Source organism: Apteryx rowi, unplaced genomic scaffold, assembly GCF_003343035.1.
Source record: "Apteryx rowi isolate R43461 unplaced genomic scaffold, aptRow1 scaffold_655, whole genome shotgun sequence".
Lineage (NCBI taxonomy): Eukaryota > Metazoa > Chordata > Aves > Apterygiformes > Apterygidae > Apteryx > Apteryx rowi.
The window spans coordinates 65,166-79,945 of record NW_020450933.1 but is presented as its reverse complement, the minus strand read 5'-3'; the positions used below and the strand labels follow the sequence as shown (position 1 = coordinate 79,945).

Sequence of the window (14,780 nt, the reverse complement as noted above, 5' to 3'; positions counted from 1 at the left end):
GCTGAGCTGTGTGGCTAAAGGTAGGGATCAGGGCTGAGCTGGGCTGGGGCTGTGGGATGTGGGCTGGGCTGAGGGGTGTAGCAGGGTTTGGGAAAAGTGCACAGCCTGAGCTGGAGATCATAGATGAGTGTTGTGAGGCCCATGGAGTACAAGGGTTATGATTCTGTGAATCTACCTGAGATTCTCTCAATGCTCTGGTGCTGCTGTTGGGCTCTGCTTGTTTCAGGGAGGCTTGCTGCACCCTTTTGGAAGCTCTCATTTCAAATCTTGATACACGTGGCCTGTCTGTTGCCATCTCTGCCATTGTATGTTGCTTTTCTTGCTAAGCAGCAGAGGTTTCTCTCATTCTTGTGTCCTTTCATCTGCTGATGCACTTGAGACTCTTCTGGGCAGCTTTGACTTAGCCTTTTTCATATGGACACTGAACTCTGCAAAGTAGGAAGCTTCACTGGAAACAAATCATACCACCTGCATGGCTGATGTATGCATTGGCTGATCTGCATGGCGACTGCAGGATATGTCCATTTTGGCTTTGGTTCCATCCTTCATAGGAGAAAATATAAAATGTAAATGTAAAATGTAAAATTGGCCACTTCTTGTCCTCTCCATCCATTTCCTGTATCCCTCATGCCAGCTTCCAGGCAACTCCATAAGCACTTCCCTGCCTCTTCTATGTCTCTGATGGCAGTGGAAGAAGTTTTGGTTTTGTTCATTTTTTTGGAGCTCTTACTCCAGCAAAGCTTGGGACTGTGTTTCCAGAGTTATGGATGACAACCCAGTGCAGTGGGTTGTGTGAGTTTTCAGCCTTGGCTTTTCTCCTGCAATCTTTTTTTGTACTGCCCTTTTAGCCTTTCTCTTCCTCCCTTGAGCACTGCCCTGTTAGGTCCCCGACCCATCTTCTGCAAGGCTGCAGGTGTAAAGGTCCTGTCTGAGGTCTCCCTTTGCAGTAGTTATTTAATAATTTTGCTCCATCCTTCCAGTGCAACTGCTCTTCCTCTGTTCCCCATTACCTGAGCTGACTGTGGTATTTGTAGGGCTCTAGTCCAACATGAATCTTGAATCAGGGCTTTTGCAAACACTAGATCAGGTCAGTCTTCAACAGAAAACTGGTCTGTCATGTGAAAAATGGGAAAATTCAGAGTCTTAACCTAACTGTGTTTAGGAAATAGCTGGCTCAAGGGGTGGATCAAACACTAAGATGTTTTTTTCCTGCTTGGAGCAAGTGCACTAGCAGAAAAAAAGGCTAGGGAAGACCCTGCCCCCCCCCTTTTTTTCCTTGAGATCTGTGCTTACAGCCACTCCATGTCCTGCCTGTGCACAACTCCTACAGCTTCATTGCTGACCATAACTTTCTCTTCTGACCATTAGCATAACAGCAGCCATCCATTTAACTTTGAACCTGCCTGCTCAGCTCCAGTTCTGCTGCCCTGTGACAGGCCTCATGGGGAAGTTGTGTTTGTCCCCTGTCCCTTTGCTGTGCTGCTGTCTTGCAAAAGCACAGCCAGCTACTTACTCCCTTGACCCTCTCTAAGCAATGGGAAGGGAAGAAAGCACCATATGGCTCCTTGCCTTTGTACTGAAAGGTCTTGATCTAGAGGAGGAGGAAGGGCTGTCCCTAGTTGGCATGTTATGTTGTGCTGCTCTTCTGCAGAATTTTTGTTTTAAAGCATGGAGATTTAAATTTTGAGCTCAGAATTGCTGATGCTTCTGCTGTTTTGATTTTTGGTTTGTTTGGGGTTTTTACAACTCTTAAATGAATACTTTATTTTTCTTCTTTCCTCTTCACTGAGAGGGGAGCATCTAAAAAGCTATTTTTAAGCTGTAGTACTGCACTGAATATTCTGTTCTCTCTTTTTTTGTTGTTTTTTTGTTAGTTTTACCCTGAAAGAAAATTATCTCGGCATTCCAAAGTGGGGGAGAAAGGAAAGGGAGGGGAGTACAAGATCTTTTAAAGGAAAGATCAGTTTAAAACAGCCTTCTTTCTCCTCTCTTACCCATACGGTCATAGACTATGGTCCTTTCTTCTTTGTGGTCTGACTGAGAAATCTGTCAATGGGGCAAAATATCTGATGCTCAGATGCTGTATAACTCTGTAGAAAAAGTGGCACAGCTCTTACTTTCTCTGCCTGTGAACTGACAGGCTTCGGCTGGTGTGTATGTTCTGTAATGTCAGACCTGTTTTATAGACTAGCACTTTGTAAGTGGCTGGCTCTATTGTACAAAGAGGAAAATTAAAGAGTGGTTTGCACTGAAACTGGTTCTGTTCTATTTTTTACCTTTCATTCTGTGACCTGAAACACAGCCAGTTGTCTGTTGTTGGGGCACTGTTGAGTCGTGGGGATGCCTGGTGCAGTAGGAGCTCTTTTGGCTAGCAGAGGGCAAGTGCAGTGTGATTGCAGAGTCCCCTGCCACTCTGCCAGCAGGAACTGAGAAGAAATGAGTCATTGCCTGGGGCTGCTGTATAAATCTGACAGGTTATGCTCTCTCAAGGGTTGCTTTCACCCCCCTGCAGCACTGAGCTGCTGATCTCTGGTGCTGTAGCAAAGCTTATCCTTGCCCTTCTGCAACACCGGGCAGCCTCTGCTGTGGCTTCCCCATTGTTCCAGCTCCTCCAGATCTTGGGTGATCCTGGCTTTCCTTCTGACCATCTTCTATGGTGATATTGGGACTGCTCTCCTTGTGGCTGTACCATTGAAATGGTTATCCTGCAATCACTGCAATTTCCTTTTTAAAGCAAACTAAACCAAGTACGATAAAGTAGGTCAGAAAAGATTGAGAAAGCTTGTTGAATGCAACAGGTTTTTGTGCATTTAGCATTTAGTGCGCATGCAGGAAATTTGGAGGCTTGACCATCTACCTGACCTGCAAGTTTATTGACAAGAGGGTTCGTGAAGGAGAAAACCCCAGTTAAGAGTTTAAAGTCTTCATGTTGTGGTTGCAGTTCAACAGCTGGGGAGCTTAATCTTAGCTGAAGCCTCAAAGAAGGTTAGAATAGCTCTAATGCAGAACAGCAGATCGCAACAACTAGCTTTAAAGGAGCTTCAGTATGAAATACTGACCTTAAAAGCATGGCTTGAAACCTATCACTTAATTTTGGGGCTCCAAAGGAATGCAAGGTGGCAAATTTCTCCTTTCTATGGAAAGGACTTGAAGTGTGTGTTGGGGGGTCAGTTGTGAGGTGCTTATAAATGGGCTCAGGAAGCAATAAATCAATGGGAAAAATAGTCTGCATATTGGCAATTTGTCCATAGAAATGGTATCACTGACTCTCCAGTGCCCGAGCTGTTCTGCCCAGGAATGGGGCAACAAAGATGGACAAGAAGTTGGCCCCATGTGTGCCCATAGCAAGTTGACCAGGGCAGGAGAAAGCTGGTGGGATTTTGCAGCTTTAGGGGAAGCTTGGGGCAGGCTGGGATATAAGATGAAGGTGAGGAACTGCTTAGGCTAGGGGCACTTGCAGGGGCAAGTGTAGAGGGTTTGCCCAGTCCTGTTGGCTGCACTCCAGGAGAGAAGTGTGAGGGGTGAGATGGATTGTAGATGCAAATTGAGTTCCCCTGTCTTCCTGGGGCACTTTCCTCTGGAAACAAGGAGTCAAAATTGCTGCAGGAAGCCTGGCTGGAGGTGTTCTGTGCTCACCTGCATCCCTGGGACCTCTTGAGGAGAGTGATGAGTGCCAACATCAACATGAGCTAGAGAGAAGAGATGGGAACCCTTGTGCCTTCCTGTGTCTGCTCTGGGTATGTAGGAGTATACCGGCCTCTGCAAGGAGGCAGCTATGGTTCTAGCCGTGCCTCTATGCCACTGTGTGGCCACAGTGCTCCCATCCGTGGCCTTGGAGGGTGACATGACCTTCAGGGACAGTCACTGCATGGCTGCAAATGGAGCTAGAGCTGCCACACATGAACATGGGTGCCTTGTGACTAGGAGCAGCTGGTATGTCCTCTCCTGTGATGGGGTAGAAAAAGACTGGCACCCAGGGCCACCCAGCCCTGCTGTACTGCCAGCTGTGATGCTTGGTGCAATCCTGCTGGGTGGCAAATGCTTTGCCCGTGTGCTTCCAAGGTGAAAAAGCCAGTGTCTGTGAAGGGAGACTCAGGTCAGGCATGTCAGGGGACAGCTACAGGGATGCCACCAGCCTCAGTGCAGTCTTGGGGAGCTTCGGGGTCCCTGAGGTGGCACTCCTCATGGCTGGGTCCAGCTGTCCCATTCTGCTGTATGGATCAGCACTCAGTGATGAGGCTTGCACATGTCCTGTGGTGCCAAAATAGCAATGCCACCTTCCTGCTGACTTCCCTGAAAAGCTGCTTGGGAGGGTGCTGAGCACCCTCTTCGCAGTGTGATAAGGGATGGGTGTCTGCAGTATCCCAGCTCCCATCCATTGTTTGTTAGTGATGGGAGCACCAGATGCCCCCAGTTTTGGGGGCAGAAAGCACCCCACTGTGGCCTCAAGGAACAAAAATGTGCCGGAGTCTGTTGTGTGGCAGGAGAGGGCAATAGTGGGGAAACATGGGGATACTGTGATGCAAAAAAGGGACCTAGCAGTGGGACATGGAATGTGGGGAAGCTGGGTTGTGGCGGGGGGGGGGGGGGGACATGGCAGGGTGCAGGGGTTGGTGTGGAGAACACAGTGGGGTGCAGGGACCCCACTGATGCCAGCTGTGCTCACACCACTGACTCAGCTGCACCGCCCCTCTGGCAGTCAGCCCTGGGCTGCCAGGGACTGAGCATGGCCCCAGTCCAGGTGTGTGCCATCTCTGATGACCCTGCCAGTGATGCGGGTGAGTTGGGGGCCATAGGGTGATGTCACCCATGTATGCCCAGTGCTGCGGTCTCCATGCCCAGAGCAGGGCCAGCACCTCTCCCTGTGCACAAGGACCCAGGCTATGGTGCACCAGAGTGGTCATGGCCAGGTGTGATGTGGCTGTGTGTGCACCTGGGCTGACAGCTTCTTCCACACTAGTGTTTTTAAGATGTCTAGCTCAGGTCTGGGAAATTATGTTAAAAACCTGGGAGGGGCTCAAAACCCTCCACTGATGCCACAGAGAGACTCAGGGTTCCCAGCTGAGTGATCCAGGGTTATAACTGCCCCTGAGAGCATGCTCTTGGTCGCTCCTTCCCTCTTTGCTATCTCTACTCCTTTTTTATCAGCTTGCTTCTGCCCTTTCACACAAAAGTATACTGGCAGCCCCCATCTGCCCCAAAAAGCCCTTCCTAGCCCTCTGTGCCTTTGTGGGAAGCACCTAGGGGCTCTCCTTGCAGGCTGGGGCACACATGGCACCAGCAGGACTCTGCACTGAGTGGCTCACCAGGCTTTGACTGCCCATGCAGCAGGTGAAGTTTGTCCAAAATATAGTAGGGCCTCTCAGCTGTTAACAATGTGGGACCAAAACTGGCTGCAGCTATGGAGGGGGCTGTGCAGACTTCTTCACCCTTCCCGGTGTTCACCATGGTGCATTAGTAAGTGGAACTGAGAGATGCGGACAGCAACACCTGCTTCCTTGCCCCAGGTGAGCGCAGGTAGTGCAAAGATCCTGTTTCTATTTTACTTCCTCTAGCAACCAAGTTGCTCCAGTTGCCTGTGTTCCTGAAAAAGAGGCTCTTATCTTCATGCCAAATGTTATTCCAGCAAACTGGGCCCTGGTTCCAAGTGCTCAGAGAGTTGCTGGCAAGCATGGAAAATGCATGGTCCTTTTCTTCCATTTTCAGGAAATGTGAAAGATGGGAAAAAAAACAGCACTCAAGGTACAGTGCTGTTGTGAGCATGACAGAAATGTGTTTGATGATAGAGGTGTTCAGCATTTCAGGAAGAAAAAAATAGCAGGAAAAAGAGCAGAATTTGGTACACTACCAGTAAGTCTACTTACTACAAATACTACTGTCTTGTGGGGGAAGTTTTTTTTCAATGTCTGAATGAAATAAAGAGGGTCATCACCCTGTTAGATGAGGGTGCACAAGACTGAGCAAGGCTTGGAGAAAACAGTGTGAAACAAATATATATTAAAAAAAAAAAAAAAAAAAGCTGGATCATTACCTGGAAATGGTGCTCCAAAGTGATGCGTGGAGCTCAGTGTTTTGGGGCTGCACCAGGTAGAAAAAAAGTCAGAGAGTGAGGCAGCATGCTTTAGCACTGGGCTGAAGGAAGAAGTTTTGTTGCAGAGACAGGCATCAGCATGAAGATCTCTGAATGGTTACTACATGTAGAAATATTTAAGTCTTTAGATAGCTGAAAAAAATCACTCTTCTCTGAATGTATTTTATTGGCCTGAAGTTTCTTCATGTTTTCATTTATTCTGTAGGCATCCCAGATATTTGGGCTGTGGTAGGACAGGTGGCCCTGGTGGCTGAGCAGACCCTGGTTGCAGCAGGCTTTGGTGCCAGCCTGTCCTCCACCAAAGACATCTTTGCTGTCTCCAAAAAGCAGCCCTGGGTTATGGCCCCACTGGCTGAGCAGGGAGGGCAGGCAGATGGCTGGCTTTGCGCTGAGCTGCTTGAAACTGGTGTGAGGGGGTTGGCCTGGCTCCAGCATTCCTGAGATTAGTTTCCAGCCTTTGATACTGAAGGAAATCCCAGTAGGTTTCATGTAGCAGAACAGGATTAATCAAAATCCCATTTACTTACGAAGTCTGGTGAGTTCCCTCAAACCCTTACTGTCCTTAATCAGCATTTTTTGCTACTGAAGTTTTTCTTCTGAGCATTTCTGAACTCCTGGTTTTGAAGGGGAAGTTGGCTGGGCCTGGCAAATCAGAGGGAACAGTTCAGCTCTCTGGAACTACCCTGCTGTGAAAACACAAAGGCTTAAACCAGGAACATGCAGCTATTGCAAGGCCAAAGATACAATGTTAAAGTATTAAAGGAGGAGAGGTCCTGACTGCTTGCATGCCCAGCAGCACACCCCCCGTTTCCCACATCTGGATATGTACAATAACAATAATGCCAGCTGCACTCCTAACTTCTCTCTGAATGACCTCAAAAATATTGGTTAAAACAAGCAGAGTATACACTTTCCAATCTAAACTCCAAGTCTAGGTCTCCATTTTTTCAGAGACCAGCTTGATTCAGACACATGATTTTGCAGGCTATTTAACCTACTACATTCACCTGCCTGCAAATGCAGCTAATTAGTTCACCAGATTTCATATAGCACATCTGATAATCTGGGTCAAGTGTCTATTCTCACTTCTATTACACTGTGGAGTGGGTAGCTCACCTGCGGATGGGAGCTAGAAAAGCCTACATGATGGCTAGCAGCCTCAGATACAAGGCAGTGTTGAAGAGGACATATTTCCACTCTCACTTCTAAATTCAGCTATTCAGAATTAGCTCTGTTATCAGAAGAATAGTAATATCTAGTCTGCCAGCTGTTTAATGTATGGATACCAGAGTTTTCTCTGTCACAGTTACAACACATAAATAGTGCCTGTGTTGGCTCTTAATTGTTAAAGTAATAATCTGTCAGAAGTTCTTCTATTGCTCTATCACTGTGGGGGAAAAAAAATATCCCTTTTCCAAAAAATAAGGATTCTTATTCTTGGTTTTGTTTTCCTGTGAGAAATCTTCACACTCCAATTATTGTAACATGGAGAAGGTATAAGCAGGAAGGACAACCAACACAAATAAAGTGAATCCTCAGGCTGCTTCTGAGGATGTGGTAGATACTTCTCTGGTAAGTTGGTTTTGAATTGCTAACATGATGATGATACTGTCTTAAATATTCAGGAACAAAGAACAATTGGCTATGTGGCTGCTTAAAAACGTAAATCCAGATATATAGCCACTACTTGATTCTTCAGTCTCATGAAACTTTCAGTTCCTTAACTCAAGTAAGTTGAGTTAATTACAGCACTTTGCTATTTGTGTACTAGAATTAGTAGTTTCTGTAAGTCTTTGCTCCAACATACGTTTCCCAGAAAGAGGAATAAATTTCCTCTGTAGCTAGAAAACCAAACTGATACCCTTTGGCTCAAATATAGCATATTCTATCCTGTGGCTCAAATTGCTGAAAGATAGGTTCTGAATTTGGCGTTTTTCTTTTATTCTCAGCCTTGCTAAAATACACTATACAGTTTTAAGTAACAGATTTTCTTTTCATCAAATGCCTTTTACAAGAAGAGACAAAAAAATATTCTCAAATTCAGAAGATGGAGGTCTGTAGTTCTTCCTTAAACATGCCTTCAAAGTGGAGGTCTTTTGCCATGAGCTCTTCTTCTACATCTTCTAAGGCCCACTGATGATCAGTCAATTCTAAAGCTTCCCATTCCGTCTACATTGAAAATAAACAGAAGGTAGAGAAAAAAAGCAACACAGTATTAAAGCAGTTCTCCTTGCTTACTATGCACTTTAGGCATGAACTATGCAAAGCAGTGATCACCTAAAAAATAACAAGGAAAACGTTTTAGTAAAAATTTGGCAGTCCTGTCAACTCTCTGAAATCAGTATTTCATGCTTAATTGTGTGTTACATAGTTGGTTAATAGAAGTATCTCACAGAAATTAGAAAAGATTACATATCTGCTTTTTGAAAAGCCCTCTCTCACCTTCTGGAATAGTCTATTTCTTCTAACATAGCTGTCTCTAGAAACACTACTTCAACCAAATCTGTTCCAGAGGGTCAAACATTTTGTGGTTAGTTAATTCTTTGGTTCGGAGAAACCATCCTGACTTGCTAAAAGCAGTTAAAAGCCAGAAGTTTTGCAAGACTGATCACAGATGTGATGGGCCCCTATAGACTGTTGGTTCTGCAACCAACAGGCTTCCTACAGCAGCTCCCCAGTGTTGCAGAGTTTGTTTATTCATTAAGCCAGGTGTTTGCAGAAGCCTGAGACCTAAGAATAACTGACTCAGAATTTCATCCTAAATATAAGAATGAGCTGCCATTGCTCATTTTCCACCAACAATGAACACAAGTATCTCCTTCTCTTACTCCATTCAGTGTTGCTCACAGTGAATATCCTGGAATAAACTGTATACAGCCTGCAAAATCATTTCATGTAATTCCCATAAAGAGATTTGTATTTCTTGACCAGAATGCATTCACGTAATGCAGATTTTTTTTTCCTGCCAAAAGCCATGTATTGGGTATAAGTCCATGGTGGGCTGAATAGCAAAACTCTTCTGGATAACCAGTACTGCAGAGGAAGTGGAAGAAATTTGAGATGCAAGAGTGGAAGCTACTTGTCAGAACTACACCTCAGGGCTGATGGTTTGTAATGGAGTTACAATAGTCATTACTCCACCAGAGCTGCAAATCACAGTTGCTCTCTTCATTTGCTGAGTATCTAGCTGGGTGATGTCTTCTATGAGGAAACTTCTGAATACATGAATCTGCAGGGGCAGATCATCCTGACTCCGCAGGCAGCAGGTTGTGTGTGGGTAAATCTCTACTACAGTACCTAAAAACTGAGAAACCAGGACTTCCCTGTCATGCAGATACTAAGGTTGTGAAAGACAGCTGAAGAGACAGTCTACTAAGCAAATGTCTATGGAGACTGCTTATGAAAACTTTTATGGACACAGTCAGATCCTGAGCTCTGGGCCTCTAAGTCAAAACCAGTTACCAGGAATTCTGTAATCACATAGGTAAAAGGCAGATGATCCTGTTCCTTGGACTTATGCTACTTCTGTTTACATTTTCCTCTGTAACTGCTTTGTCTCGCAAAGCAGGGTGACACACAGAGACAGCTCAGCCAAAAGCAGTGACTCTTTAAGAGAGGGTTTACTGCTTTTCATCTAGGAAAGATCTTTGAGAGTTTCTCTCACTGTTGTGTTTGCTTATTATGGCCCTTTGCTGGCTTGCAAGTTTATGCAATTCAGGAAGAGCCTTTACACACTTATTCACCAGCTGAGATCCATTATGTCAAATTTAAATTTGATCACTGACACAGAATGTTTGAGTGCTGTGTTTGTGCTTTTTGCCCTGGTTGTACTTTCCCTGCCAGCAGCCGAAGGCATTTGAGTATTTTGTAGTCACAGAACTGGGGCTCTTAATCAAAACGAGCTGTCTGACCATTGTATTTACAACAGAAGACAGTGTTTCAGTTGAGCTAACTCTTTTGATTGATTTTCTTACCCAAGTTCCATCATATGCCTGCTAGGCTTGTGTTCACCTGCACTATTAACACAGCTTTTGAGGAGTCAGCTTTTGTTTTGGAAGTAGATCCCAAAGAAAAGAAAAGGAGCCTCCCTCTGCAAATGCAGAACATGGCACATGAATTCAATTTTTGTATCAGGAATGACTAAATAAATCAGGTTTGCTTCAAGTGACTAGAGCTCTGCCAGACCCAGGGCAACTTCCACATCCCTCATCAGATGCCAGCTCTGATTTTGGGAACAGGTATCCTGAGCAGTTCCCTTGTTTGACATGGGAAGAGAGGATGAGTTGTGTATAGCATACAATCCTGTAAGTTCACAGGAAACAGGAACGAAGGTGGGAATACTGTACCTTAAACGCTTTGTTAGTATCTGCTGGCATGGCCATTGCTGCCCCCGTCATTTGTTCTTGCATCACCCTAGACTGATCTGCAGCTACAAAAGAGAAACAAGAGAGGTTCACTTTTATTTGTCCCACTTAAACAGCATTTCTTAGAGGACACTGCCACCATTCTGGTTTCTACCTATAGATTGGAAAGCTGAGGGAACCCACAGACGCAGCACTAATCTGCCAGCACGAGTTCTCATGAGACATCTTGTTCCCACCCTGCCTCCGCCTCAGCTAAATTTACATAAAATATGCAGGTAGATGGAAGAAAGTATGTTCTTCTACATTCCCCATGAGCAGTATCTGTTCTGCCCTGCATCTAGCAATAAGAAATCTTTGCAGCTCTGCTTAAAACTGATCCTTGCTAGAAATGCAAGCGAGCCTGAGAGCAAAATTTCTGCTCACTGCTTTGACAAGAAGGAAAGAATGAGTTAAATTACCATCGAAGTTTAGTAGCAGTTAGCCAATGGCTGGTGCAAGATTTGTGTAATTACTGCAGCGGGTGTCAAACCTGGCCAGTAGAGAGTAATATTGTAGAATTAAGAGAGGCTTTCAAGAGCTTTTTGGTTGGAAATCCAGAAATCCTTCTCCAACCTCCTGCAGAAGTTCTCCAATGTAAGCAGAAACCAGCTCTTTAACAGACATGACAGTGTCTTACCATTATCTTGGCCCAGGATGAGAGTATAAATGCTTCTGAGTCCAAACACATTCAGGAAGTACCAGGAAGCAGAGCTCACCCTGATTAAATCAGAACAAGCATGTTTGATTTCAGTTCAAAGGCTGCCTGTGCTGGGACACATGGCTTGTGACCTCATTTCAGAAGCCATTTGAGGGTTATGAACACTTTCAAAAATTTCCATATGAACATTCAACTTTGCTTGCTGAGAACACATACTTACCAAGAGGCATCTAAAGTGAGCAGCTCAATTCCCTGCTGCAACATTGGTTTAAAACGCAGCGTCAGAGGAAATGGGACCTTTGCTGCAGAATTTAAAAAAAAAAAAAGAAAAAGAAAAAAGGCTCATTTTCACAAAGTGACACTAAGTAAGTCAGTAGATGTTTCTTTCATTAAATGCAATGTAGATTTAATGCATACAATAACAAATTAACACATTCTTTTCTCCTTAAAATTAATATGAAATTAAAACCGTTTTAAAAAGTCTTTCTGAAGCTACTTATATCAGAGGCCCAAATCATCATGGCTATTATTTCAACCACTACGGAGGGGAATGTCTTTTGCTAAGGGAACAGTTTTTGCACAAACAGCAAAAAGAAAAACAGAAATGTGAATTTAAGGAAATATTTTTAATTGGTACTATGTAATACAACCAACTCCCTGGACACATTCAGAAGAAAATCCACTATATCAACTTAAAGTCTAGGCAGTTTAAAAAAAATTTAAGTATTTAAGCATTTTGGTCACTACAATGGTTCCCAAATACATCAGCTATTTTCTTTGTGATCATGCCTGGTACTTTGAAAATAATTTTCCCTCCTTTGCTATGGGGTAAACAGATGACTTAATGGAGTGAATTGTAGCCGTGCCATAAGCTAAATTCATGCTTTTTCCAATTCATTGCTTTTAGGTAGAGGAACAAATTTCTGTTGCGGCCTGACCGTACAGATCATTGTCAGACACCTGGCAAGATTCGTGAGCTGTGTTAATCCAGACACTTACTTGTGACAAATCCTGAAAATGTCATGTTGATCCAACCACCGATGAGGATCATGGGCAGAACATTGGTTACATTCCCTTTCATCATATCTGTCAACATGGTAGGATCTGCAATTCAAAGATTTAACATAATGTAGCATTAAAGGGAAACAGGTTAAAAGATTACTTGACTTCACCAAGGAGAGTTGCTTTAATTAAGAAACTGAACGACAGATTAACAGTCCTACCCCACTAAGTACCTCTTATCTAGTATTTTTCCACTGTTCATAAAATGCTTTGCAAAAGGAGAATAGCAGTTAATAAGGCGGTGGCTGCTGCCACCAAAAGAGACAGGTCTTGTATCCTCCTCTGCTGTGTCTGATTACAGCCTCTTGTTCTGCCCCATCCCATGCTATAGATCTCAGAACTTGCTGGACTCTGTGAGCTGATTTAGCTAGAAAAGCAAAAACTGTCTGGCTAATTTGCTACCATGGTCTTGGGCCATGTTAATGAACGCAATCCGTCTGGAGAAGTGCTACAAAAAAGTGACAAAAGGGTAGGAGTGAGAGCAGGACTTCCCATTTTAACAACACTGAGATGTTCAGCCCACAATCTTGTGAGATGCTGCAGCCAGCTGAAGAATGAAGTTATGCAAAATGAAGTGACCCTACACAATGCTGCTGAAAGGAGAGATCTTGCACCCCTTTCCTCCTCTGCCTTCCTCAACACCCAGCTGCGCAGTTCCACCTCTTTTCTCACACTCACTGAACTCTTCACTAAGTTGATTCACCTTTCTACCTTGGCAGAAAATGATCCTCTTTCTGCCTGATTAGTTTTATACTACTTTAACATACCTGTCATTGGAGAAGGAGGTACTACCTTCCTCTTTGTTTTCTTAAAAAATCCATCCTCAGGGTTATTAAAGAAGTATTTCCGGGACAGGAAAGACTGAAAACAAAAAGAGTGAATTCCAGCACCAAAAAAAAAAAAACCAAAACAAATGAGGATAGCAGAAATTCTTATTTAGACATGCAGACATTTTACGAGCTCTTTTATGACACATCCTTCTCTGTTGAAGAGGTACTTCACTGGCCATATGTTCTCAAACTCCTTACTCCATCCAGGTGTCTCTGAATCCTGAGTACTAGCTGTTTGCTCTCTGGTTCTCTAAAATTCTCTCTTAGAATAATCCACATTGATTAAAGACCTTTTAGCGCTTTGTGCAAAGATCTTATTGGCTCAGTACCACTACCCATACACAGGACATTTTCCTTGCCCCAAGCTGATTTCCAGAGTTTACAATATATATATTTGGTAGTAACTGAGCCAATGTGAGTGAATGATTTTTAATTCAACAAACATATCAGATGACATTTTAGGACCCTCCTACTGTTGTTCAAATTGTTACTCTTGTCAAGCTCTTGTTACATCCTTTGCTGGTTGTTGGCAGATACTTAACATGATGCAGACTTCATTTTAGGATGCCCCTTAGCTTCCACTAGTCAGCAAGCGGAAGCTACGTATTATATCTGAGTAAGGACACGTGCCGTAGTCCTGTGTCCAATACTCCTAAGCATATGCTACCAACCACCCTTTTAGATGGGACACTGTGCTAGATAGGACCGGGCCAGACTGTTTGACCCCATGGGCCAGTTCTGTAGAAACTGCGTGACACCTGAGAGAACCCCTAACCAAGAAACTGTATTAATGCAACTTCTTGCTTTTTACATGTTTCTGAGTTATCCTCTCTGTAAAGCATAAAGTTATTCACACAAAAACAACTGCATGCATCTCCATACCTGTTTTGGAATGTACTTTCCATTTTCCCTAAGGACTCTGCTCCGAATTAGGACTTGGCTGGAAAAAAGAAATTCAGCATTAAAGGCACAACCTTAGACAGGAGCAGGGGCCACTGTAACCCTGCCTTGGTCTTGGCGATGGGCAGGAGCATGCTGAATCATGACGGAGCAGGACGGAAACCCCAAAGGAAAGGTCTCAAGCAAGCGCGGCGAGACGCCGTGGTGGCAACAGGAAAGCTCACTGGCAAATCGTAACGTCGTCCCAGCACCTCGCTCCTGTGCGGGGCCAGGCAAAGCGTTACGCCATCCTTCGCAGCTGCCTGCCGGGCTGAGGAAATAACAGGCTGCCGAGGCCTCAAAACAGCGGGGGGGGAGGCACGGGGACACTTCGGGCGTGGGGGTGGCAGGCGCCCGGGCCAGGCCGGGCGGCCAGGCCGAGGGGCGCTGGCGGGCAGCGGGGCCGGTGGGCCAAGCCCGGGCGCGGCCGAGAAGGGCTTGCGAGGCCGGGCCGGAGGCGGAGGGGCCCCGCGGGCGGCAGAGCAGGCCCGGGGGCGCTGGGGCGGCCCCTGACCTGTCGGACACCTGCTCCTGCGTGAGCCTCTTGTCGCTCTGGAGGAGGATGGACACGTAGTGCCGGATCATGCCCACGAAGAAGGTGATGAAGACGATGGGCAGCACCACCCATAGCCGGATGTTGGAATCCAGCAGCAGCTCGGGCTCGCTCATCCCGCCGGCTCCGGCCCCAGCCGCAGCGGCGCCGCCCCCGTCCCTGGCCCTGGCCCTGGCCCTGGCCCCGGCCCCGGCTCCGGCTCCGCTTCCGGGCCGAGCGCTTCCGCCGGCGGCGGAAAGGCGTC

General features: G+C 45.5%; 1 protein-coding gene across 1 annotated transcript; it reads right to left on the bottom strand.

Annotated features, from left to right (window-relative positions):
• Positions 1-8,008: 8,008 nt before the first annotated feature.
• On the bottom strand, positions 8,009-14,745 carry EMC3 (ER membrane protein complex subunit 3). Its single transcript, XM_026084925.1, has 8 exons — positions 14,498-14,745; positions 13,927-13,984; positions 12,982-13,075; positions 12,152-12,256; positions 11,373-11,454; positions 11,132-11,211; positions 10,438-10,520; positions 8,009-8,260 (listed from the first exon to the last, which is right to left on the bottom strand). Exons 1-8 carry the CDS (start codon positions 14,650-14,652, stop codon positions 8,132-8,134), a joined length of 786 nt encoding a protein of 261 aa, XP_025940710.1. The 5' UTR covers positions 14,653-14,745; the 3' UTR covers positions 8,009-8,131.
• Positions 14,746-14,780: the final 35 nt, after the last annotated feature.